The following is a 27,656-nucleotide window of genomic DNA, read 5'->3' on the forward strand; positions in this document are numbered from 1 at the left end:
AAAAAAATAAAAAATAAAAATACCTTTGTGTTTAGTTGAATACAAAGCTATTATTCTGTTTATGAACAACAACAGGTGGATACACATTTTCATTGTATCTTCTGCCATCTAATGGAAAAGCAGATAATTGTCCTACCTGTGACTATAAGCCACTGGCATAGATAGATACACAAAGATAAATTATTTGTCGTAAATAAATATTAATTTTTGGACCAATTAAATGAAATTGGATGATTTCACACTTGATGATCTTTTACAGCACAGTGGTTGGAAATCACTATAGACTAAACACATTTTTCCTTTTTCATAGATTACTATTATTAGTGTTTCCAAATTTTAACGATGTTGTTTTTCCAAACCTTCCACTTTGAGACCCACTTTTAAATGTTTGTGTTTTCAGGCTCCAAAAGCCCGTTGTTGTGTAATTGAAGGGCCCAAACGAGTCAACGCAATATTCATGCATTTTTAGTCCAATGGTGTCTTGTGAATAGCTACTTAAATCTCCAAACACAGTTTAAAGTCCATAAGAAACATAAACATAGCTAGAACCAGTTTACTGATCTTATTTATCATTCTCTTAACCTCTCCTTTTCTGTGCCACCAAACTTGAATGAGAAGCCAATCAGGATTCTGTTTACCATTCAGCCACAGTTAATTATGCGTTCCATCATTCCCCTCAAGGGTCTGCTGATGTTGGCTATCCACTTCCTGTCACTCAGGTGAAATGGGAGTGGATAAAGTTCTGTAGACTTAAGGTACAGCACGTTGAAAAAAAACTCTATTTATGTACAGAACATTCGAAGCATCTTCATTGACATAACTTTCAGAAGAACCTCTTCCATCCATTCTCCGTACTGCTTGTTCTTATTAGGGTCGCGGGTGAGCTGGAGTCTGTCCCGGCCAAGTTTGCGCGAGAGGTGGGGCACATGTAGACAAACGACCGTTCACACTCATATTCATAACTGCGGCCAATTTTTAATCTTCTATGAACCTAACATGCATGTTTTTGGAATGTGGAAGGAAGCTGAAGTATTTGGAGAAAACCCTCACAACCACCGGTGGGTAAATTGAAGACTAGTCTAAATCTTCCATAGATGGGAATGTACACTGTGTGACTGGACGAAGCAGTCTAGAAAATGGATTGATAGACTTTAATATAGTTCAGGGGGTTATGTGTCATGTACAATATAGAGAATATATATGTTGTAAATTGAAACACCAATGCATACACTCCATCACCTGTTACATACAAACAACAGGTGTGCATGAATCAGAGCGCACACAAAAATTATCCATGCTGCCTCTCACTGTCTCACATTTCCAGGATAACCGATCCAAATCAACGACACAGCTGCCCCTCCTCACGTCGCTCTTGTTCTGTCACTATTCCTTCTTTTTGTCTCACCACGTCTATTCCTTCAAGTTAATTGTGTCTGTTGAGACTTCCTTTGCAGCTGCTAGTTTGTAATGTAAGACGTCATTGGTATCCTACCCCCGAAACTTTTTTTTTTTTTTTTTTAAAACATCATTGTCATTATTTTGTCAACTTGTACTCAATCACAGTCTATGATACCAGCATTAGGAGAATAGTCATTTACAGTGTCAGTATGTAGCAAACGACTGTTTGTAAATCTCTGTAACATTATGGGATATTAGTGAGTGACTTTCAGAAAGTCAATTACAATTTTGTAGTATTGCATGTCTTTTGCAGGGGGGGAGAAAGGCAAAGAAAAAGCAAAACACACCCCAAGGTCATCATTTGATGCTAGCGAAGCTGAAATCAAGTGCGGCACGCTGATGAGATTTTTGGATGCATGATGCATTATTACTGTATACCCCTTAAGCTTTGGTGGAACATTTATCGCTTTATGACACTCCCCTTCCCGTCAAAAATGCTTTAAAAAAATTGTAAATTGTTGTTAAAATGTTAAAGAACTGGAATTGTACTTCTGATAGTCATTTTGTCTGTTACCAAATGAATTTCAAAACGCTGCATCACAGTAAATTGCAAATATGCCCTTGAAGAGCTCTGAGTAGAATATCATACCATATCAATCATCTTATTATTAATATGTTTCCTTGACACGGTTACTACATTATTCATGGTATGTCCATGATACCAGTGTCAATCTTCTTGCAGTACTGCCAAATATTATGGAACCAATAAATGTGTTGGATTTTTGTCTAAATCTGTTGCTGCATCCATCCATCCATCCATTTTCTGAGCCGCTTCTCCTCACTAGGGTCGCGGGGGTGCTGGAGCCTATCCCAGCTATCATCGGGCAGGAGGCGGGGTACACCCTGAAATGGTTGCCAGCCAATCGCAGGGCACATACAAACAAACAACCATTCGCACTCCCATTCACACCTATGGTCAATTTAAAGTCTTCAATTAACCTACCATGCATGTTTTTGGGATGTGGGAGGAAACCGGAGTGCCCAGAGAAAACCCACACAGGCACGGGGAGAACATGCAAACCCCACACAGGCGGGGCCGGGGATTGAACCCCGGTCCTCAGAACTGTGAGGCAGACGCTCTAACCAGTCACCCACCGTGCCGCATTCTGTTGCTGCAATGAGTAAAAATAATTAGCATTTTGCATTCTCTCCAGTCTTTCTGCATTCATAAAATTATGTGCAATCTACAGTTTCTAATTCCTCTGTTACTGGAATGTTGCATTTGATTTATTTGAATCTGTCTGAATCCTATTCCAACACTGACTTTTTATACTGCACAGGGACATTAAAATGGATACTTACTGCGCAGGACATCAGTGCAGAGATTGACAAGATGCTCATCCGATGGTGTTTTGCCCTAAAAAAAAAAAAAAAAGAAATCTCAAACAAGCTACAGGTTTAAAAGATCTTAATCTTAATCGAGCCTTGACATTCACAGTGGAACCTTAGTGCCCCCAAACTTGACTTTTCAATTACTTAGACACCAATAAACAAATTCACTCACTGGCTTTCCAGGAAATCCAGGCTGACCTGGTTGACCTGGCAACCCGTCCAGGCCAGGAAATCCCCTTGGACCAACAGCACCCATGTGGCCATTGTGACCCATATCCCCTTTCTTTCCCTCAGGCCCTCTTGGGCCCTCACCCCCTTTCAATCCTTTCTGAAGGAAGACAGATGAGAGAAAACCTTGCGTTATAGTGATAGAACATGTTTTTGCAGCAATTAATCAAAACACAGATTTCAAGCTTTGAAATCCTCATTTTGTTTATTAATCTTTCATGAAACCTTCTCCAAGCCATAAATGGATTACATATAAAGTACTATGAAAAGTATTAGGCCACTCTAGCTTTGTTTTTCCAAAGAGCTTTTCAACAGCAGGGATTTTGACATAGTAAACAGCACAATAAACGGTAGGATGGATACAGTTAGATTCCTGCACAATTTTGAAGAGGGTAAGGATCCGGATAAAAAGGTAAATTAAAAGAAATATAATTTCAAAGTTACAAAGGCATAATTGGAACAGTGCCCTCATCACAACTATAGTGACAGCCAATAAAAGTAGATGCACAATATGGTCCGATGACCTTGATGGCGTCATCATATGATTGGCAAAACGACAAATCTAATCAAAGCACAGTACTGAAAATGTAAACTGCAGTTGTATTTAGTACTAATGCAAACGTGCAGTTTCACACTTAATGACAAGATTTACTTTAATTGGGCTCTTTGTATCTCTTTTTTTTTATAAATACTTCTCTATCTACCATCCATTATATCGTGTGGGTGATGATGACGTATTGGGTACGGTGACCCGTTGCTCCCTTGCATGAGACAGGGTCACTCCATAAAAACAAGGTAATTTTGTTTCTCATATCAATTATATCGTTATCATAAAATATTGCAATAATGTCATATTACGTGTTACTATGTGATTCGCACCCCCACTAGGAATGTGAGTATTTCTCATCATCACATTAAAAAGCCATTCGAAACCCCACACACTTAGACGCCAGACAGCAAAAGTATATCAATACTTCTGTTAGGTGGATCGAGAGTGAAATATCGATACTCTGATATCAGCCTTCCTGATGCAAAAAAAAAAAAAATCAACATTTCTTTTTTTTTTTTTTTTTTTTTTTTTTACGCAAACCTCAAGCGGTGGTGACAGACCAACTAAAATAGTACCACAGACAATTCGAAAACTAAATCAGGCTCCATTCAGGTTGTAATTTAACATGTAATTTCACAATTTCCACTGACATTTCTGCATTTAACCACTTAACTACCAACCTAATAGGTTTTTTTCTTCTTTCATAAAGTGGTTATGTAATGGTAAAAAAGCCTGCAGTGGTTATTTGGAGGAAATGTGTGTTTTATGCATCTTCAACAAATCAGACAGCAGGTTCATAACTGGGGGGGACGCTGTAACTCCATAAATGTTTAATACTGCAGACAGTACAGTAAGTGCGTGCTATTTCAAATGCGTTTGGCTTTGGAAAGAATGCTATTGTGATGTATATTTATGCCCGGGGGGGTGGGGTTCGATTTCCCCAGGCCTGAAGGTATTGGCTCTGTAAGTCTTCCAAAGAACCTGCACACAAGCTTGTCAGGGCTCCTCACTGTGGGGCAGAATGAGAGAGAATGGATTATATCTAATACCGCAAAGTCTAATTTGACATACCTCTCCTTCCCTTCCCCTGGGTCCCACTTGGCCCTGGTGTAAAAAAGAAAAGAGAGCAGAGAGGATGGGGTTGAAAAAAGAAAAAGAGGAAGAAATGGAGAAACATTAGAAATGAGTGCTTACATATCAAAGGCTGAGACAGAGTGTCAGAGGAGCGATGCTCACAGCTCTGCATTGGTGATGCAGAGCTGCTCTTTTTCCCCCTGTCAAAGCCCTTGGCTTACACAACGTTTTAGATTGCTTATTCCAATGCAATCTCCAACACTCCTTTTGTACTTGCTGTAACGTAATGAAAAAATGCATTCGTGAATCTTTTATTCCTTTGAAAACACCATCTGCCGGTAACACCAATTCGTAAAGGCTGTTTTGCAGAATTAAACACTTTAACATATATCTAAGACTCTCGGAGTGTTCAATTTCCCCTCCAAATGCCTTCTTTTTAAACAAATCCTTTCTGAAGGCAGTGTCATGTTTCACAAATGATTGTTGCCTCAGTTGAGGCCCTTTTATTCACAAGCATGGGTAGCAAACATTATTTGGATTAGCAATGATATTGCAAGAGGAAATAATATCACATAGCAAATCAAAGCTTGCAAATTACATTTTTCTAAACAGGCCCCATGGCGAGTCATTTTATCCATCCAAGTGCTGAACGAAGAAAATAAGCTTTGTCTGTTCAAAGTATTTAAACGTGTCTTTTGAGATTACTTTTTAGATTAGATGTTTAATGAACCAATATGTGGCAACAGTTTGGTAGCGAACACTGAGGCAAGTTCACTTTGTTGCTGTGCTGTCCTGAATTTAATTTTGAGCACGATGCGTCCTGTCTCCTTTGATGTAAAATATAAAAAAAGGGTGATACTGGATCTTAATAGTTAAAAAGGAGGTAATGTTGCATCTAATACAGAAAGTCTTTATGGATCCATGGGAAATAAATGCAGTAAAATCCCATTGAATCAAAGCAAAACTGCATAAACAAATTACATGTTTCAATTATATTTGTAACAGCAGCCAAAAATGTTAAAAGTGACTCTCTGTTCAATTTGATTTTATTAAAAAAAATGGCAATATCTGTGTCAGATAAGGGTAAAACCTGGCGACATTACAGCTTCTGGACCTGCAATACAAATTGAACATTTTGAGCTATAAAAAGTTATAACTTTTGACCGAGCTTATGTTTGCTGATTAGAAATAAAAAGGCTAATTTGTGGGAAATTGCATTCCAAAGGGATACGTGTGTTTTGATTATGTTAGTTTGTTGCAGATTTAGTTCTGTTTTGTGCAGACCACAGGCGTCTTTGGAAGATTAACATGCTGGGTTTATAACAGTATTTTAAAATTATGACTATTTTGAATGGGAGGAAAATATATTATCATTATTATTATGCGTTACAATATAATTATTTTATATTATTCAACTTTTTTGGGTGAAAGCAAATCATGCTTGTCAACCTCTGTGATTTTTGCTAAAATCTGTACCCAAATTCCAAATGTTCATAATAATAAACAATAATGTTGAGATATTGCATTTTTCTGTTACCAAACACATCTTCTACAGTAACTTAAACAATACTTGAACAAACTATTATCCCTGTCTTCTGATTTCAAAACTAGTTATCCCTCAATTTGTTGTGTAATGGTAATAATATGATTTGGTGATTAAACATTTCACTGTTCTAATGGCCCTCTGAGGGAAATCATAACTACAATGGAATACAAACTACAAAAATTAGTTCGACACCCCTGTTTTAAAGTTAGCAACAATAATGTCATTGTGTGCTCTTGGCAATTTTACATATTTGTGTGTGGTAATGTAGCATTGACTTGCTACATCAAATGTCGCTGTGCATGAAGACGGCGAAAGTAGAGGAAAGCACATTAACTTGGCGACCACAACACCAACAGGTACCTAGCAGCTGAATCCTACAGAAATGGTAGCTTGGGAGTCCATCCAACCCAAAGTACAGTATACCATATCCATATTGCACTGGAGAATGGATGATTCCAGCCTGAAGTGTTCTTGCTCAATGGTTGTTGAACCTCCCCAGTTTGTAGATCCCCCACGTGTGATTGAATCATTAAAAGTTGGACCTGATTCACATGGCCTACTTGAGCCAGTGAATGTTAGAGACCTTGTGCGTCTCCACCTTCTGTTTGAAGATGTGCCAGGGCTGATCAAACAGCCAGGAGATTAGGTGGCGGAAAACACAAAATCCTTTGTCAAAAATCTATCAAAAAAAGCTCAAAATACTAAGGCGCATGAGGAACAACATCAAACAGCTGACGAGGACCCAACAAAGAAGAAGGACTGGATACTAAGAGGCTGGCCTGAGTCTATAGCGCATGAGAGGTTTTCCCAAGATGCAAAGCCCACTGGAATCCTCTGGCCAATCAGGAACGCAGAGAGAATTCCAACGGTGGGCTGCACGCTTCTTGGGTAGAAGCTCTGATGGCGGCCACAGGATGCGCTCAGCTGAATATCGCAGGTCTTACGCCAAATAAACTTCTAGAAGTAGAAGTGGAAGTTGTGAAGAGGTAAAGGTTTACGTCACGCTCTGACATACAGTACTTGTGTTAATTTGTTTACATGTCCTGCGCCATCGTCTACAGAGTTGAGGCTCATTTATTGAGCTGGGTCAATGCAGCGTAGGTGACGTGGGAATAGGCATTATGCCTGCAGACTGAGGAGTTAACTGGCCAAGGGTTTGCTGACAAAAACCTTTGAAATTTTCTTAGGGACTCTGATTCCAATATGGCCTAGACAGTGTCACTAAGTGTCAGAAATGTGGCCTGTATGAATGTCTCCTTCCATTTCAATGCTGGCAACGTGAATTTCTTGCTCGTCTGCTGGGTCGATAGTTACGATTGGGTCCTTCTACAGTATGTGATGTGGTGAAAGCAGAGGCCAGTGAGCCCAAATGCAGTAAAGCAGTCAGGAGATCAAACTTACTTAAACCACTTTTTCATCATAATTAAACAAAAAGACACTGGGGGCATACAACATAGCATTTTTGATTGGCCGTTACGTTGCAGTTCTGCGACGCCGTTCACCTGCAAATTTCAAATCACAGCAAAACTAGCTGATGACAGTCAGCCAATCATGAAAACTAGTTGTTCATTCGTGTTCGGCCGCCCTTTGTGCCACTTTTGCTGGAGACTACAAGCTCAGTGACGAATCAAAGGGCAAGGGATTGCTGGGAAGCCACAAGGGAAAGGAAGTAGCCAACACAGGAAGAGCAGAGTTGACCAAGGGGAGACAATGACAAGAAACAGACACGGGAGGCACAAACCCACAAGAAACGAAAAAAAAACAACAACAAAAAAAACACATAACTCCAGATATCATCCATTCATCCATTTTCTACACCGCTTATCCTCATTAGGGTCGCAGGTGTATTGGAGCCTATCCGAGCTGACTTCGGGCAAGTGGTGAGACACTCTGGACTGGATGCTAGCCAATTGTAGGGCACATTCAGACGGAAAAAGGACAATTTAAAGTCTTCAATTAATCTACCATGCATGTTTTTGGAATGTGGGAGGAAACCGGAATGCCTGGAGAAATCTCACGCAAGCACGGGGAAAACATGCAAACTCTGCACAGGAAGGTCAGAGACCAGATATGAATCCATGACCTCCGAACTGTGGAGTGGTCGTGTTAACCAGTCATCCACCGTGCCGCCACTTCAGATGTCAATGCAATATAAAACAAAGTCTGAAACACATGCAAATAAACCTTCCCGTTTTTCGTTGATCTTTCTCTTTTTTGCTTGCGGCCCAAAAGTAGGTTAGATGCCATGTGAATCAGGCCCAACTTTTGATGATTCAAAATCACACACAGCGGGGCACCGAAAAACTGAACAAGCTCAGTAGCCCCCTCCCACAGTTGGCAAGCAAAAACACTTCAGGCGGGAATGGTCCACTCTGTTCTCATTTGTTCCAAAGTCCGAACAAAATGTAACTTGTAACCGTAACCCAAACGAGGACAAAAGGATCCATATTATTTCACGTATGGCTGAGTGCTTCTATGATATTTCTTTGAAATATATGTATCATTTACTATTCAAAATAAACAAATGATGATTTATAGTTTTTCTTTCATATATCATATCACTGATGGAGTAGTGCTACACTCGCCTGACTTTGGTGCTAGCAGCATGGGTTCAGTTCCCACTCAGTGACGGTGTGAATGTGAGTGCCAATGGTTGTCCGTGTCTATGTGTACCCTGCGACTGACTGGTGACCAGTTCAGGGTGGAGTCCACCTTTCGCCCAAATTCAGCTGGGATAGGCTCCAGCACCCCGCGAGCCTAATCAGGATAAGTGGTGTTGAGAATGGATGGATGGATATATCATAAACAAGCATAACTTTTATACTTGTACTAATAAAATCTCATTTGGACCCAAGTTTCGTAATAGAAGGGATGTACATATTATGTTATGCAACAAATGGTCAAATGTAATGTAATGTAATGATTGAAACAATATACTGTAGTGTACAAATTATTTAAAAAAACACAAAGTTGCACATGCAAACATTAACAAATAGGTAAACGAAATCCTGAAGTCTCTATCGGCATCGTTTTGTTATCACGTGGCTAGACATTTTTAAAGGAAAAAAAGTTTTCAGCTGGCCTCTCTGTTGTGTTTTTTTGCACTTTGGCTTTGTGGAATTGTGTTCTCGTTTAGGACCTTGTACAGTCTATGAGTCTGTCTTGGAATAATATTTTGGACATTTCACAACTGACTTACCACATTGTTTTAAAAATGCAATATATCGAAAAGATTATGAATATTGTTATTATAGTCATTGCAGCTTAGAAGACAAAAGTCCTGTTTTCTTACTGGAAAACCAGGCACTGCCGAGCCCTACTTATTCTACCCCGTGGGAATTAGGAAGTCTTTTGGAAGACAAATCGTCATGCACATTGCAGCAGTGACACATATGTGATTCACTGCTGATATGTTTGACTTTGGGAGTTTGCTGCATGGCGGCTGTGCTGCTCCCAACACTGACTTAACAGAGTCAACATTTAACCTGCACACTGAGAAATATAATTGCTTTACATTTCTCAAGTGTCACCGGCCAGATTACACAACTATGTCTCCATGTGACACAAACTACAGTGGCTCACACACACACGCGCGCACACACACACACACACGCACACACACTTGCGCACGCACTATGATTGGATTCATTGCCTAATCCTTCTCGGGGGATGTGAAGATCAATACCCCAGTAATCAATACTAGGACTCTGTCTCAAATGGAACTTATTCAGTGTCATTAGGAAAATAATGAAATAAAAATCTTGGCTTGGAAGTTGGAAATTGCAGATCACACAGAAATGTGTATCATCATAACGCCACAAGTTATCGACAGTGATGACATACACAAGCATGTTTCGACATTCTACTGTATTTTCACTCACCAGTCCAAGCTGTTCTAGGGGAAAGCATCTTGAAAAATTCTTTATATTACAATTTGACCATATCAAATACAGTGGTGCCTTAAGATACAAGTTTAATTTGTCCAGTAACCACACTCGTAACTCAAAACACTTGTATCCAAAATCATCTTTCACCCTTCAAATGAATGGAAATGCCATTGAGCCATTCCAGCCTCTGCCCGAAAAAAGTAAAAATATCTCTCTGCGATATTGTACTTGATAAAAACAGAGTAATAACATAATTAAATAGAATGTAAAGAATTAAACAGTTTGTGCATTATGATTTAATTCTGCAATTCATTCCATTGTGCTGCTCCTTCTGGTGTGCATGTCTTCGTATAATACAGTCATGCAGACACAAACGAGGAAGACTTGTACATCTTCTACTACTACTACTGTACGTGACTCAGTAAGATGGTGTAATATTAGTCATTTTTCGTAGAGGATAAAGAAAATTTGCCTCTGTCTACATGTGTTGCTTCATTGTTTGTGATCAAAAATCTGTTGCTTAAATCATGCTAACCTTTAGGATGTCAGCGGCACGTTCCATTATATGTTAGCGTTAAGCTAGCGGTCTGTTAAGGCAATGTTGTTGCACTTGTATCTCAAGGCACCACTGTCGTACTTATCGTATTGTAAGCGTACCTGGTCAGACAGGAACAAATACGAGCCAGTTCTGAACAATCTTAAATAATCAGACTAGATTTAGGAATGGCAATCAGGTTATCATCATAAAATTTGTAACTATTAATAATATTCATATTCATACTGGATGATTAATGCTTCCTATTCCCTGAGGAGATGATGAAGATCCAATATTGTCACACATCTGTCACACAGTCTTGGGTATAGTGCCTTGCTCAAGGGCATGTCAGCAGTGGTTTGGGAAAAGACTATATTTCTCCAATAACCAGTCAAATCCCCATAATATAACTGTGGGGTTTTGTGTTCGTTGTTAGTTTTGTTTTATGGCTTGTTTTTATTTTTACATTTTGAACAGACAGAGTGAAAAAAAAGAAACACTATGATTTGGGCTCAGCATGGGCACGGTCACTGCTTGGACTGGTTCCGGGTAGAAATATGAGCCCCAAGCCATATTAAAAGGCTGTAACTCCCAAATCAGGTCTTGAAGCCAAGACATTGTTCTTGTGCAGGATTTACCTCATCCCCGTGCCCATGTGCAGACACTTGTTCTCCATAAACGCATTAAGATTCACACAAACACACATTCCCATTTCAGTCCCTCTGCAGCAGCTACAAAAACATAAAGTTTACTGTCACCTAGTGGAAGCAGAAGAAGCCCAGACTTACAGGTATAGCAGGAGTCCCTGGCTCTCCATCTCTCCCTCGGTCGCCCTGAAAAGAGACACATCACAATTAAGGTAAAAGTTTGTGTCTGTTTGTTTACATCCTACGTGAATTTCTTTTTGTGTTGTTTCGTGTGTGTGTGTGTGTATGTGTGTGTGTGTGTGTGTGTGTGTGTGTGTGGATGAGACTGAATGGATACAACAACTGATGGAAGTGTGTGTGTACATGTGTGTGTGTGCACACGTGTGTGTTTGTGTGTGGGTGTCAGAAATAGAGAGACAGAAAGAGGAGAAAAGGTCATGCTTACCTCTCGCAACCAATAAGAGAACCCCACAGAGAGAAGGGATAGAACTAGCTAGCAGTGACCTTTAACAAACCCGACTCTTTCTATCTTGTATGCGACTTACAAAAGACACATCCGCAAGCCCTGATACTCACTACTCCCTCCTCCACCCCCCTGGGCCAGCACACTCTTCACCATTCGTGCATATAGAGTGCAGAAAGTGAATCAGAGCATTCATCACGTGCTTTGATTGCTCTATTTGGAGCGCGGTCGACTAAAAGGTTGATCGGAATCCTGTTGCATTGGGATCGTTCCAGAATTGGAGGACAATTAAGGCACCAACATGTTTGAATTTATTTTGTATTTTATTATGTTTTTAAGAAAAACAGACAGTAAATCATCATATAATTGCATTCATCCAGCTTATCCATCAACGGTACACTTTTAATGAGATATTTTAGTTGTCATAAAATGTATTTTGCTGTGTTTGATATAACCCTGATATGATAATGATAATACCTGAAAAACACATATTTTAAAAATATCGCAAAAGAAATCCTTTACAATAAATGAAGTGAAACTAATTGAATCCTAATTGAACTTCAGTACTACTCTAATTACAGTGAAAATCCATGCTAATGTTAGAGTTTTTGCTCAAGACTACATGTAATGTTTGTTAGCTGCTATGCTAACCGGTCAGAACAATTTTAGCTATCTAATAAAACAAAAAATGTTATTAATGTCTGTTTGTACTGGTTTGATGACACACTCCATTACTGCTGAATTTGTTGGGGGGAAAAACAGAAGAGAAAATTTAGCTTGATGATCATTTCTGCTGAGTCATGTCGCTCACTTTTTTTCTCTTCCTTGAGATGGAGAAGAAGGTTTTAGTAGCAGACTTGTGCGTATGTTGAGACATCTTCAGACACATTCCCGTAATACTAGCATATCTTATTCAAGAAAATGTTTCAACAATGACAAGGAGGACATAAACAAAATCAGACCAAAAACCTCCTCAAAACTTATTTTATTTGTTATATTTTGATATGTACACTAAGTTGGTCATCGAGAGAAAGGGACAAGTAAAGAAGGCCATTTTAGGGAGTGCTCAATAGCTATTTGGTATTCTAAATAATATTTAGGAAGGTGTCTCAGAACAAGTATTATTTACACAACAAGTGCATGATTTAGTATTTTATGTATCGATATTTTGGGATTTTGTGGGGGGAACAGAAAATGTGCTCAATTTCTGGAATTACCCACGTACAGTTTATGTGTTCATGCTCAGCTCCTCTGAAACAGTGATTAACTAAATGTACCCAACTGTAGCTCATGAATGGAAATTCGGCAATCAGCCAGAAATTGAATGCAATCGGCCTACATCTCAGCTTGCACATCTCATGGACACAGTTGGAATGGAGTAATGCATCATCAGTCTCATTTTAAGTGCAATAATATTGTTGGTTCACTGCCCTGTTGCCATGGTTTGATGTGAGGCTTTCATATACAGGAGAAGGAGTCCAAAAATACTGCATATAGAGAGCTGATCAAAAGTAAAGCCAAAAGACCTCAACTGCCTCCCGGTGGCTGGCTGTGGTATAAAGTCAGTCATTCCCCCTGCCAATGTTGCCAGATGGGAAATTGTAACATCTAAATTGTTGAGTTTGAGGAGGATTTCTGTTTTGCCATGCTTTATTTCAATTGTTAAATGTCCATTTTGCACCAATAATTAAAATAAATAAATTGGGGGGTGGGATGAAGCAACGGATAAAATACTTGTTGCTGTAGAGGAATGTATATGCTTCTGTTTGCGAGCTGCTGCTTTTAAAGCTAAGAAGAGTTCTAAAACCACTGTTCCGGAACAGCCATTGTCTGTTGAAAACCATTAAAAAGTTTGCAGACTCAACTTCTATATGATGCATGTCAGCATACGCAGTATAATTTGCCTTTGGAATTTTAAAGTATCCATTGGGGAAATTCAAATATATCCTCAGCTCAATCATACTGTATATTTGAAAACATTTGCAAACATGAATGAGCAATATCTGGAACAATCCTGCTGTTTCACTCTTTATTGTTAGAGTTTGAGTCAACAAAAGTGTCCAATAACACTTGATAGAATCGTTAGATATGCCACTTTATGGATAAAAAGTCACAATAGGCGTCTAAATACTTGCTAAATACAGTGACAAAGTCACAAAGTTGACCTTGAGGACATTATGCAGTAGAGGGGTCGAGGTGATATTTGGCTCATTTGAATGAGAAAGGACGACTCCATAAAAACATGTTACATAAATTATTTTTGGGGTATTTTGACAAAAACATGTCAGAGACATTATTGGGACACCTGGGAACTGTTTTAGATTGGGGGAATCCTAATATGTCTCAGTTTAGTTACAGGATGTATGGCTGCTTTAGGTCTTCTTAGATAAAATATGAGTAATATTTTAAAAAAAAAAATTGTACCTTATTTCCTTTTGGGCCTGGCTTTCCCACCTCTCCCTATGGAAAATATTTATGTTAATTCCTAGAAGAACAATACAAAGAAAACAAACTATAGTATTAAAACAGACGGAATTAATATGGTGTACAGCACATTTGGTGCAATGCATAATGATGACGTTAAGCTGCAGTAATGTCATTAAAGTAAAAAGGATAATACACAACATAGAATACTCCAATATGTAGACGCCTCATGGCAAACCAATAAATTATTCATCAACTTTGGAATTTTTGCCTATCTTTTACTAAAGGCTAAAACATTTTGCTTATGTGTATTGTTAGGGACTCTTACCCAATGACCTTTGTACCCCGGGTGCCCAGGGGCACCTGGTAGCCCTGGAAACCCCGGCTCCCCTGTTGACCCCTGGAAAAGGGATTCAGGCAAAGGCATTTAAAAACATCAGAATTTTAAATTGACCGTTTGTCAAAACTGAATGGAATCCAAAAGCACTGAGCTTTACTTGTACATTATACTGCATTTCTTCCCAACCACCATTAGTATCCCGTGGGAAATTATCAAAGTGCGTTTCATTCATTTATTTAAAAAAAAGAATGTATCTTTGTTCTTTTATATATTCCAGCAAATTATAGTTAAAGGAAGAACAATTAAATGCTAGTTCACTAAATGACAGAAGATACAAGCACCTGTGTTTCGACCTGTTGCCATTCATACAACAGGATAATAGTTTTGTGTTCAATGAAACAGATCCAGATTTCACACTTTGTTAGTAAATTTGGGAGTAAATTGGTACGAGATTGCCTTTTTCGCAACATTTCTATTGGTGGGTGGGCACGGTGGTGTGTGTGGTCATAAAATCTGTCTCGCAGGGTATCAAAGGAGTCTATAGTTTCCTTCCACATTAAAAAACAAATTCATGTTAGGTTAATTGAAGAGTCTAAACCTCCCATAGAAGTGAATGGAATTGTTCATCTTATGTGGCTTGTGATTGACTGGGGAGCAGTCCAGAGTGGGCCCTACCTCTCCCTCAAAGACATCCGTAATAGACTCCAGCTCACCTCTAACCCTAGAAAATGGATGAATGGATGGATACTTGATATGCAGGATGTGGGATACATTGACATTTAGCGCATTTGAAATTAAAATGCAATACACTTTACAATTGCCTGAATAACATACAAATACTGTACTCGGAGCCAATCAAAGGTGATTGTGATCAATCTATCAAACAAGTAGCCAACCAAAATAAGGAAGGGACAATGAAAGTATAGTTGATGTTTAAAAGTGAAACATAACTGCAGGCAATGGTAAACCGGCTTTATTTATAAAAAATATATACAGTATTTGCAGAATGGGAAAGCAAGCAGATTGGTCGAGTTATCATAACTCATAGCAGCAAGAGCCACTATCGAAGTCGTGCTTTTAGCTTTTTAAGCAGTGTGATATAAAAGGTGAAATATGTGGCAATGACAAGTGGTTGTTGTCAATGAGCTAGTTTGCTCATTCGTATTATTTTAGTTTGGGAAATATGAGCTGTATTAATGGTGTTAGCTAAAACACGGACACTATATTTGTCATTTGATTTGTAACAGATGCATTTAAAATGTTAAAATAACACCTTAGCACTATTTTATTATTTATTTTTAAACGTTCTTTCCGAGGCTGTTTTCCTTAGTTTGAACAGGAGCCTTAGACAAGGTGGAGGGAATTATGAACAGTTCCATCAAACATTTGTGGAGTGATATGAAGAGGGTTGTGCACAGGAGATGCCCTGTCATCTGACAGATTTGGAGTGTTTAATTTTCAATTTACAAGTTGTACAGTTTATAGGTCACATTTATGCTGGAAAATGTTTTGAAATGATTTACCTTGGTCTTATCTTTTTACATCACACAAACCTGACATTTGAACAGGGGTGGGTAGACTTTATATCCACTGTATAGCCAAAAGGTCAGATCGTAACAATGACAGAAACAATATAATCTGCTCAACTCACCTTCTGCCCTGGTGAACCGAGACACGTATTAACCCGCGAATCACCGCAGTTCCCCTTGAAAAAAAAAAAAAAAAAAACACATCAGATTTGTTATCTGAACAATGTTGCTCACAAGTGAGAGAGGGCGGACCATACAGCTGCGACAGTATTATCATGTGCATTAGATGGAGTATGCATTATGCAGGAGGTTACAGCTATCTCTATTTAGACAGAACACTAGGTGAATGAAATGAAACTATTTTGAAACTAAATGTTCCACACAATAATAATTTGTTTAGTCGTATTTGGGCCAGGAAAAAAAACTAAAAAGTTTTAGGATTTGCTTTATCTCTAATCTGAACATCCTTGCTTGCTGCCAAATGACCTTTGTCGTCCACCAGTGAAATGCTGCCATTGATTGGACTCAAATGAATAAAAGACTCGTGATTTCTTATGGTGCGAAATATATGTGGATTGTACTACAGCATGATAATGAAAACTAAACAGAGATTGTATTTCTTCAGTGATTAAGGGCTTCAATTAGCTTTTCGAAGCTTTCCAAAGCATGCAAGGATGACATCAACTGATAAGAATGACCATAAAATCGACTGAAAACTTGCTAGTTCACTCAAAACTCATCTCCTCTGTTAATTAAGTGTTGCGAAGCATTCAGAAAATGCCACACAAATGTGCTATTTATTTTGTGCTAGCTGATTGAATCGTCAAATTATGAATTATCATTCCTGTGAAAACAAACGAGATCTGCATTCTGAAAAAGAAATTTGAAAAGAAACTCAACTCCACTGCACCCTCCATCTCTGTACTGGATTGTGTATACGCATTGAAAACTTGTTTACATGTCAGGGTGCCTTTACAAATTTTAACAATGCTATTACTGTTAATAAAATTGTGTGTGTGTATTCAAAATGTAAACAGAATGGCAATTTTCACATTACCAAACAGAATGACGATGCTTACTGCATCTCTGCAAAATGAGCGAAATGAAGTTTCGGAAACATGAAGTGAATAAAGTGGGAGACGGCGATATTCAAACAGGCTGAGGATAGCCAATCGGCTGGGGAGTGGCATGATAACTAAGTATAACTTTCAACACACAGACCTTGGGACCATCTTGGCCGATCGCTGCCGGCAGCCCCTGGATCCCCTGGTATTGAGGGTAGATATTGGAGGAGAAAATGAAAAGGGAGAAGAAGAGATGGAGTGATGTGAGGGAACGAGCGAGGAAAGGGATGAGAGGGGAGAGAGTTGGATAAAAGAGACACTGTGCTTTGGGCTGAATGTGACTGAGTGCATGACGGCTTCGTCAGGAGGCACTGGGGAGAAATGAGATGGCTCAGGTCCATGCAGACACACATGCACACACACACACACACACATGCAAGCACACACACGCACGCATGCACGCACACTGTATTTGCATTCTGTCGTAGGTAGACACACATTGCCTATGCATATGCAACCAAGCGTTGCAACTGTATTGAGAGCCCGGCTTGTGTATTTCTTCCCTGCATTCACCAGCCCAGGAAAAACCAAACACACTTTGTTAAAGACGGATGGGTAATATGAAATTCCCAAAACAATCCCCATACTCATACTTTATCATTGCTTTACAGTATGTTTATCTCCTCATTTAGGTTCTACAGTATGGTATTCCTTAAAATAGTTGTCCCCACTTACTGGGCCGCAGTTGATTCCCCAAAAATTCTGGGATGTCATTGTCTCCCATTACACCAAGATGGGACAGGCATGTTGAAAAGAAACAAGCACAGCGCTTTCACTACAACTACTACATTCAGCCAAAAGGCCAGGTGTATTTTTCATCATTGGTTTTTTTTCCGAGGCGCAAAAAAGGTTGGGGACCACTGCATTTTATATCTTAAAGTAAACGCACATATCAATTGTATTACAAAATCCATTTTTTACCAAAAAAAAACCACACGGAGTTGAGTTGCACACTCGCACATGGATGATTTATGCGACATCATCAAAAGGTCCTTAATTTTATATGTCATCATGTAATAGGTAGAACACATAACTTAGACATATGAAATTATATTTTATTAAAAGACTGAGCTTTCAGTGCGTGCCAAAATAGCATCTAGGGTCATCCATCACTATATACTTAAGTATAACACCACTCATAAAATGCATTTCTGGTTAATGAAAAGCAAGATTCTCCCCCTGTTTTTATCCAAAAAATTAAAAATTTTCATCGCATTTATATACCGCCTATCCTGTTCAGGGTCACAGGGCTTACTTTGGGCGAGAAGCAGGGTCCACTTTAGAGTTTTCAATTAACAGGATTCTATGATGTCTTTGTAACAAGGAGGATGTTGATAAATTAATGAGTAAGGATGTGAATGAATTAATGAGTGATGGGTAAGGATAAAGATGTGAGCATGACAGTGCTTTACAGTGTTTTTAAACAGATTTTTTTAAAATACTATTTTTACACATTTCTTCTTTTTTTGTTTAGTCATTTGTTCATCAGATACTGTATATTGATTATAATTTTAGAACACAAATTCTAACTGTTCATTGTAACATTACAGAAGCAAGGTGAATCACAAACATTAACATTGAAGCAGGATCAGTGAAACAATAAATTTGACTCAGCGCCAAAACTTCAAGCGAATGCACCCCCTCCTCCCTTTCTGTCTGTAAACATAAAAATTGTTAAATTGTAACTGCATGTGTGATGAGTGACTCTCCAAGCCGGCGATAATAGTGTGGGAAATCTGATGACTGTATAATCATAGAATTTTATGATTTTAGGGATGAAATTATGTTAATTGTAGCTGAGCTACACAATCTGATGTAAAAGTGATAAACATGACTATAATTACACAACTCCAAGAACTTCACATCAAACCCCCCCCCCCCCCCCCCCACACACACACACACACACACACAGGTCCTTCAATTCCCTGTTGGATAGAATACACTGATTTGGGCACTTGACATGCTACTTGATTTATTCTCCTAACAAGGTCTAACAATAGCTACTGCAGGCCATCTGGAGTCCATGGGACGCTCTGAAAGACCTTCTCCGACACAGTGGTGCCGTCAGACATCTTTTATGATGTGGCTTGTTGGGAAGCAGCAACTCAACTGCAGACAAAAGTGGGATTAACAAACAGAGCGGTGCGCCAGCCATGTCCTGGATCAACCTCTGGACCCAGTGGAGTGGGTGTCTGAGAGGAGAACGCCGGCCAAGTTCTCATCCCATGCAGCATCCTCTGACAGCACCGACAGTGCCAGAAAGATGCAATGATGGTACAGTAATTAAATCCTGCTCCTAGTCCCCTCCCCAAAGGTTGTCAACATTAATACATTTAATCCCTTTTAGGATAATTGTGTAATATTTAACACAGTGTTATCCAAACTAAAATAAGTGGCATATAAGAGACTGAATAACTGACATGACCTGTGTTGTTTGCCAGCATTATTCTGCATTGAACACATGCATATTTGCAATTCGGCATTCGCATAGTCTGCTATTCAGAGTTTTTTTTTTTTTTTTTTTTTTTTTTTTTAAACAACCTATCCTCTGTAATTCGCTGAAAAACTCACCCATTTAGTGTTTTTATGCTCAGGCCAAAACAATCTGTGCCATCTGGTAGCATCTTGGTGTCAAGGAAGTATGTTGAAGTGAGTTGAGGAGTTTGGTTTAGCCTAAGTATTGCTTTGCCGCCACCTTGTAGCATCTATAGGCAATTACAAACCTTTTTAGTGGGTGCGTCAATTCCTCACAAATTTTCACGACGCGCGGTAGACGGTCTTTGTCCCTATCCCCTGAAATATGTACTCACTTTCTACACTGGGCGACAAGGCAGAAGACAGGAAAAAAAAGAAATTCTTTCTCGTATCGCACAATTCGACACGGTGCGCTGTTAGGTAATGATTAGCAATAATAATAATAATAGTAATAATAATGATAATAATTGTCATATACATCTTATGAAGAGCTTTTCTCGGAACAGTTTCTATTCATAATGCCCCAATAAATTAAGATCATTCAGTTTCAGCAGCAAATAATGTCAGTCCACTTACTGCTCCTTGTCAATTTGAGCAAAGTAGAGATTGCTCTTGTTTTGGTGATGCGAATCTGCTGCTGGTTAGTACAGACAAACAAAACAAAAAACACCAAGTACTAAACCTTAATCTTAACCCTAACTTTAATGTAGTCAAATGATAATCCTTAGTTTGGTCACACTTCATTTTTCTTAGGCATCCATTTTTCTTTTCCTGCAATCCATGTTCGAAAACCACAGAGTTGCGCGTAGTTGGAGCATATCCCAAATGATTAATAGCAAAAGGCAGACTACACCCTGCACTGGTTGCCAGTCAATCACAAGACAACCATTTACATTCACCATTCACATTCATATTCACACCATTACTGAGCTGAACCGAACCCTCTGCTCGCTGGAAGTCAGACAAATTATCAGTGACATACATATTGTATTATCTTGATAAATTATGTTTTCATAGTAGCTGTGCTATTTGCTGCTGTAATTTGGATTTCTCTCATGTGGGACTAATAAAGATGTAGCTGTGGTTTACAGAAGGCTATACTTTAACAAAATCACTGTCAAACTGTTGCAATTTCCTCCCCTTCATATTTCTAGCACCTCGGTTTACAGACATGTCACAAGAGGGGAGCAAAGCTAAGGACGACATACTGGACAATTATCCAGACTGTTCAAACACATAGGAAATGTGTCGCTTGATAATTGTGGAAGCCTACAGCAGTGACACACAGTATACAATTACACACAATAACTAATAAGTAGTCACGTTCTGTAGTACCCTTTGCGACAACAAACCAACACCAACATGACTGAGGGACCACTATTAGGAACTGATTTTATAATTAACAATTTAACCTTTATACTAAATTTTTATAAAAGCCATGAAGCAAAGTTAAAGATTTTTAAAGCAAGGTCAAACCAACCGGTGTTCCTTGTATGCCAGGTGGTCCTTGCAACCCCTTCTCTCCCTACAAAACAAAAAACAAAAAAACAAAAACAAACAAACAATACATTTATTAGAAGTCACCGTCATCATTCTGCCAAGATGCATTTGGATGTGATGTTACCTGAGGTCCCAGTGGGCCTGCTTCTCCTGGAGGTCCCTGGGCACCCTGTTAATGTCAGAGCAACGTGTTTAGTCATGTTTAACTCATCCTTACGGTTTAAAGAAAATATTGACTATAACCCCAACAATGGTTCCAGTCTTAGTGATCAAACATTTAAGCTCACTGATTAACCAGCGTTAATCAGTGTTTCAGTTCATTCCCTCTAACAAGTCCATATATTTGCCTTCATTTTCTTATATTCACATTTATTGCAAACCTAATGTGAATTATGTAATATACAAGCTACTGTAAGTCTCATTTAGGATGCGCCTCGTGCATCGCAGTTTTTAACTGCAATCAACACACAAGTATGTGTTAAGTGTAAACTGATGTATTTGTTTCCACGAACTTTGGACATGTTCTGAAATTGAATCTAACTTTATTCCCTCATAGTTGTTTCACCATTCTATATACAGAAAAAAAAGAACATTTCTAATGTGGAAAGAAAAGTTATTTAAAATCCCATGAATAAAGCTTTACCAAAGGCAATAATTAAACAGCAGTGCAGCCAAATTATTAATTTTGTCAACCAGTTCCAGAAAAAATCCATAATTGCTGACAAATTTCCCTTTCACCAATAAGGAATAAGTCATAGCAGTGAATTTAACATCTACAATATATTTTTACTCAGGTAACCTGCAGGCATTAGACATTGTGGCGTTAATTCAATAACATCAGTGCTGTTTCTGTGTTTTAAGGCATTTTATCCATCCATCCATCCATTTTCTGAGCCGCTTCTCCTCACTAGGGTCGCGGGCATGCTGGAGCCTATCCCAGCTGTCATCGGGCAGGAGGCGGGGTACACCCTGAACTGGTTGCCAGCCAATCGCAGGGCACATCGAAACAAACAACCATTCGCACTCACAGTCATGCCTACGGGCAATTTAGAGTCTCCAATTAATGCATGTTTTTGGGATGTGGGAGGAAACCGGAGTGCCCGGAGAAAACCCACGCAGGCACGGGGAGAACATGCAAACTCCACACAGGCGGGGACGGGGATTGAACCCCGCACCTCAGAACTGTGAGGCTGACGCTCTAACCAGTCGGCCACCGTGCCGCCAGGCATTTTATCAAATGCATTATTTCCCCTTTATCGGTAAAAAAAACATATCAATATGAATAGATAAAATGAAGCAGATGTGGAATTCAGATTTTAGAGTTGATACTTGAAATTTGAGATTGCATGCAATGATTAAGGTGATAACATGTTTTCCCTATTTCCAACAGGGAGAAGTGAGCCCAGCTTTGAATCTCCCTATGGATCTCCTAGCAGTGTAGCTTCTACAAATAAACTTGAATCAACAGTAAGACCTATTAGAACCTTTGTTGTGGAGATGTACAGTATGATGATTTCAAACATTGTGAAATTCAGATGGAGGCCTCTGGTACAATGCCTTTACAGGGCAAACATTTGCCATTTGGTTATTCTACTAGAGTTGGGCTCCTCACAAAAAAAATACACTGATCCATGAATGGACCAAGACATTTAGCAGTCATCTTCATCATGCGTTTCACATTTTGACATTTTGAGACCAAGACGACACCGAGCAATTGATCAATAGTACGTCACCATTGCAGAGGGGAGTGGCCAATGAGTTTAGAGTGTCAATGATTGTCAATTAGCAGGTTGCAATAGAGATACAGAAAGACTGGAAGGGGCAAAGAAGTATAAGTCCTTGGAAAGTTCCATGAATTAAATCCCTGTTGTGAATTTGACGTTCAGCTCCCTGTTGGAGAATAACATATTGTGCAAAAAGTACTGAAACAGTGAACAGTTGGAGAAGCGCATTCACAAGTTTAGACAAGGTCACATTAAGTTCACCTGTAAATTTTGTAGTGCATTTTAAGTTCACCTGAAAAGTTCACCCCAAAGTCGACTATTCCTCACTCAGTCGATGTTGCTCGTCACTCACTCCAACTTGCCTAAGACTCCTCACCCTTACCTCCTCCGATGGACACCAGAGCTGCCTGTAGCTACTCTCAGCTTCCAGGTGTCTGAATTAAGTGAGGGCACGCGAACATGCTCCATTCATCAAGTATTTAAAAAAAGCAATAGCATTGCACTAAATACACACTGCTTTATTTAAACTCAAACATCAAAGCAGGAGATTAAAATAAAAACCACATGTGAGAGTGGAGGCAGATTTGGCTTTCCTATAACACTTGGGTGAAATAGAAACTTTCTAAAATGTTCTGACTTTAAAAAAAAACTTCCCCTTATTCAACTCAGTGTAAACCCACATTTGCTTTAACCTAGTGTAAATGATCTCAGTTTTTTTCTTATCTGGAGCGACTGCATCAGTATGACATTGATTACACAGACTAGATAGATTCTCCTATAACATAATTTCCTTGTGTCACTATGATACTATATAGAAAAATATTGCTGTTATTATTCTTTGTTTTGCTTCAAAATTTGATAGATTCCATTATAATCAGTGTTCCACCATCAATGAAAAATGCACCTATTCACTCTGCGCAGGCCAAAGCCCTGTCAAATATCACAGTATTGATTTGGTGCCATCCTGTGGCAGCATGGTGCCAAGGAAAGATGTTGAAGTGAGGGGAGGAGCTTCATTTTGTCAGGCCATAGCCATAACTAATAAAAAAGGTAGTGCTTTACTTCCATCTTGTGGCTTATACAGGCAATTATCCTTTTTTTGCGGGGGGTTGTCAGGTTTTCGCAATTTGTGGCAGGACTTGGTCCCAGCAAAAAGGCAGATACATCCTGGACTGGTTGCCAGTCAAGACAACCATTCACGCGCACATTCACGTCACTGAGTGGGCATTGAACCCAAGGTGTCCGCACCTAATTGGGACAAGTGAATCAGTACAGAGATGTCAACAAAAATTAGTTTTACTAACTGTTTTACTACTTACAGACATGAAGGCAGATTTATTTCAACCACAAGTTTTTTATTCCTTGTGACTGCACATTGTGTATATACATGTGTATAGGCCCAGGACATCTCTGCCCACCCAGTTATCAAGGGTTGGTTAGGGTTAGCGTGTGTGTGTGTGTGTGTGTGTGTGTGTGTGCGTGTGTGTGCGTGTGTGTGTGTGTGCGTGCGTACATGCTCGTTTAAATGCAGGCTGTATGTTAATAAGAGTCCTCATGGTGATGTCCTAATTACTTTTTCCTTCAAATCTTTATGTGCCCAGTCTCATACCCACAAAACACTTTTATTTTGTAATATGTTTTACAGCATCTCTTATGAAAAGCCTCACTCTACAGTCATGCTATTTTGATCATAGAGAATTTCCGCATATATTTCATTTAACATTGAATAATTCAACCCCTCAGTGTAATACAATATGAAATGTCTGTCACGTATCTACTCACCGGGGCTCCTTGAGCTCCAACAGCACCAGGATCTCCCTGAGGACATGACACATGTGTCAGTGCTTTACAAGATCCGGTGTGCTCACTGAATAATGTGTGATGATAAGCGAGATTTCGTCACGTAATCCTGTCAACACCGCTGAAAAGAGGATAAGATTAGAAGGACTCATCAAACACATCCTGAGGAGAGACAAAAGAGGGTAGTTTAGAATTAAATGGGGAGTTCCTATTGCTGCAGTCTACTTTTCCAACATTTGACAGCACCAGATTTTCACCTACAGAAGACAAAAAAAGAAAGAAAAAACTATTTTTGAATCTTTTAAAAATGTTAAATATTTTTAGTGTTCTTTGTATACAAATATACATGCATACAAACTATACCCACGATCTGGCACCATATACTGAAGGTGACAAATGCACTAAAAACAAGAATGCACATATTTTATACAGTTGAAAGGAGCAACAGAACAGTCATTGCTTTACAAAGTCATTTTCATTTTTCAAAGGTATTATTTTGGCTACTCAGCATTTCTTATTCACTCGCGGTTTTCAAACTAAAATATCAGTAAGACGGTCCTCCTGTATCAGCCAATAGCATAGTTCGTGTCTGGTTATTTATTTATTTAGTGCACTATGACATTTTCATCCCCTGCCTTAGGTTTTCATCCCCGCAGCTAATTTGTGCTACCTAACTTAAAATTTTTTCAATGGACTGCAGAGTATAATTAATGAATCTCCGGAATTTGTGGGGAGCCTTGTGGCCAGCGACACAACAATCCAACACATGCCTTACCACAACATAGCATATAATTAAAGTTTCAACCTGCCCCAAGTCATAAGATTCTATTGCTTGGTTTTGCTCTCCAACCTTTCAGTACTTGTATGTTGTTTGTTGAACAGCACCAGCATACTGTATAATTACTCACTTGCAAGGGAATTTGTTCCAGTGTGCTTCACTGGCAATGAACATGTGAAACAGGCTGTTAAATTTATATCTCATATCGCTGGCGTTGGGTGGACTCCTCGTATCTAAAAGAACCATCACTTTTTAGTCATTTGTAAAAATAACAGACCCACGTGGGGATGCATTAAGAGTTCAGAATCGTGAAAAAAATACTAAATTGACCAAATTTGGAGATAGGAAGTTTCTGCCCGACAGTGATAATATCCTTGTGTCTTGGTTTTTAAGATGTGTACAGAACAGCTCTGATACAAGGGGGTTTCAAATGAATACACAAACTTCTAAAATAAGAATAGAAAAGACTGTTTAGTTCCCTTACTGGAGAAATGCACTCGGAAAAGCCCACAATGGGTGCATTGAAGACTCTGCTCTCATAGGTGTTCATGTGCTTGTGTTACTACTATCCACGTTGTTTATCTACAGTATACATTTCCTGGATTATACATCCAACATTCACACACACATTCACAAATGCGGACAATTTAGAGTCTTCAATAAACCTCCCATGCAACTTTTTGGAGTAAGCTAGGAATCTGGAATACCCGGAGAAAACTTACACAATCAAGTCATCATATGTACGGAAAATAGAAATGTGGAAAAAATCTGTTCATTGCACTTGTGTAGCACCTTTCTACTTGCATGTCACTCAAAATTTAACGTTGCTTCATTTGCCAATTCACACTAGAATTCAGACATTAAATTCACACCTGAAACCATCCAGCCTATTTACTTAATTGAACTTAGTAAACGATTAACTTGTCTTTCAAATAGGCTTACAAGCTTAGGTGAAAAGAAAAAAAAGGAATCCACTGTAATTCAGTGTCAAAAATCTGTCGTAAAAGATCCAACATGACATTAAATTGTCTATTCATAAGTCAAAAAAAAAAAGTGTGCTGTAATTTTTCCACCTCTTGGGACTTGGAGTGGCCCCTACGCTTCCAAGTTCACCAACCATGTATTTGAAGTGAAAAACGTGGAATGCTGGCAGGGAAGAAACAACTGAATTAGCTCTCTACACCGTCAGTGTTTCCCCCACAAAGCACGTGGAGCAGCAGACTTCATAATTATAAAGTCAAGAAGACCATCACAACCCAATAAATCACATCTCTGGGTGTGTAAAGTAAGAGCAAATATACAAGTACAGTACAGTGATAGCTGACCTGTAACATGCTCTTTACATTTACTGGATACACCCTTCTATATATTGCTACAGCTGGAGAGACAGGTTTACACATCTATGGTTAACTATATTAACTTCCATGCAGGCATAGTGGGTTCAGTCCCCGCACAGTGACGGTGTGAATATGAACGATTGTCTGTCACTAGATGTGCCGTGTGATTGACTGGTGACCAGTTAAGGGTTTAGTCCGCTTTTAGCCCAAAGCCAGCTGGGATAGACTCCAGTTCCCGGTGACCTTGACCAGGATAGGTGGCATTAAAAATACATTGATGGATAGATTCCGATACAGTTTAAATTTCCTTTGCTCCCTTTCTTTGTTTACCCACTACCTGTGTGATTACATGCAATTTCTTTACATCCTGTCATCTCCTAACTAACTAACCTGCCCTTATTCAATTGGCTGTTCGCCCATCAGCATCATACTGCCAGTATTATTCCATCTCTGCCCTCCCTTCTAATATTGTGCAGCAATAATTGGCACCGACAGTCAGAGCGTCCAACAAATGTTTTGGCCTGTACCCTCTACGAACACCGCTGCTTTCCCTCTGACTACTTTCTCTTCAAAAACCCAAGGACGTCTTCCTAAACAAAACTATAGCGGGATAGCGCATGGAACAGGGACAAACTGATTAACTTTGATGCAGATCCTAATAAAAAAAAAACGCGGACTGATCAATTTCCTAATTATGATCTGCTTGCATTTTTGGCCATGTGGAACACTGACACTGACCAACCTGATCCCACAGATAGAAATGAAGCGGAAAAAAAAGCTTACCATGTGTGGTTGGAAGGTTGTGATGCACATTACCGCCACCTACAGTCCTGTGCCAATGACACCCAGCTATAGCTTATGACGTGTTAAATAATAGCATATCCTTTGGTTCGGATTTATGGATG

The 27,656-nt window shown here is 39.1% G+C and overlaps 1 protein-coding gene across 1 annotated transcript in view; it reads right to left on the minus strand.

Moving 5' to 3' along the window:
- The window catches only part of si:dkey-225n22.4 (collagen alpha-1(XXI) chain), a 67,576-nt gene that overhangs the window by 7,563 nt on the left and 32,357 nt on the right, over window positions 1-27,656 (minus strand). Inside the window, exons 22-31 of the mRNA XM_061757611.1 lie at window positions 24,619-24,654; window positions 21,237-21,281; window positions 21,093-21,137; window positions 16,136-16,189; window positions 14,473-14,544; window positions 14,145-14,180; window positions 11,399-11,443; window positions 4,640-4,672; window positions 2,963-3,118; window positions 2,761-2,815 (exon numbers count right to left, since the gene is read on the minus strand). Of these exons, the coding sequence (XP_061613595.1) occupies window positions 2,761-2,815; window positions 2,963-3,118; window positions 4,640-4,672; window positions 11,399-11,443; window positions 14,145-14,180; window positions 14,473-14,544; window positions 16,136-16,189; window positions 21,093-21,137; window positions 21,237-21,281; window positions 24,619-24,654 (577 nt within the window). The remainder of the gene's footprint in view (window positions 1-2,760; window positions 2,816-2,962; window positions 3,119-4,639; window positions 4,673-11,398; window positions 11,444-14,144; window positions 14,181-14,472; window positions 14,545-16,135; window positions 16,190-21,092; window positions 21,138-21,236; window positions 21,282-24,618; window positions 24,655-27,656) is intronic.

This window comes from Phyllopteryx taeniolatus, chromosome 20 (genome assembly GCF_024500385.1).
Source record: "Phyllopteryx taeniolatus isolate TA_2022b chromosome 20, UOR_Ptae_1.2, whole genome shotgun sequence".
Classification (NCBI taxonomy): Eukaryota; Metazoa; Chordata; class Actinopteri; order Syngnathiformes; family Syngnathidae; genus Phyllopteryx; species Phyllopteryx taeniolatus.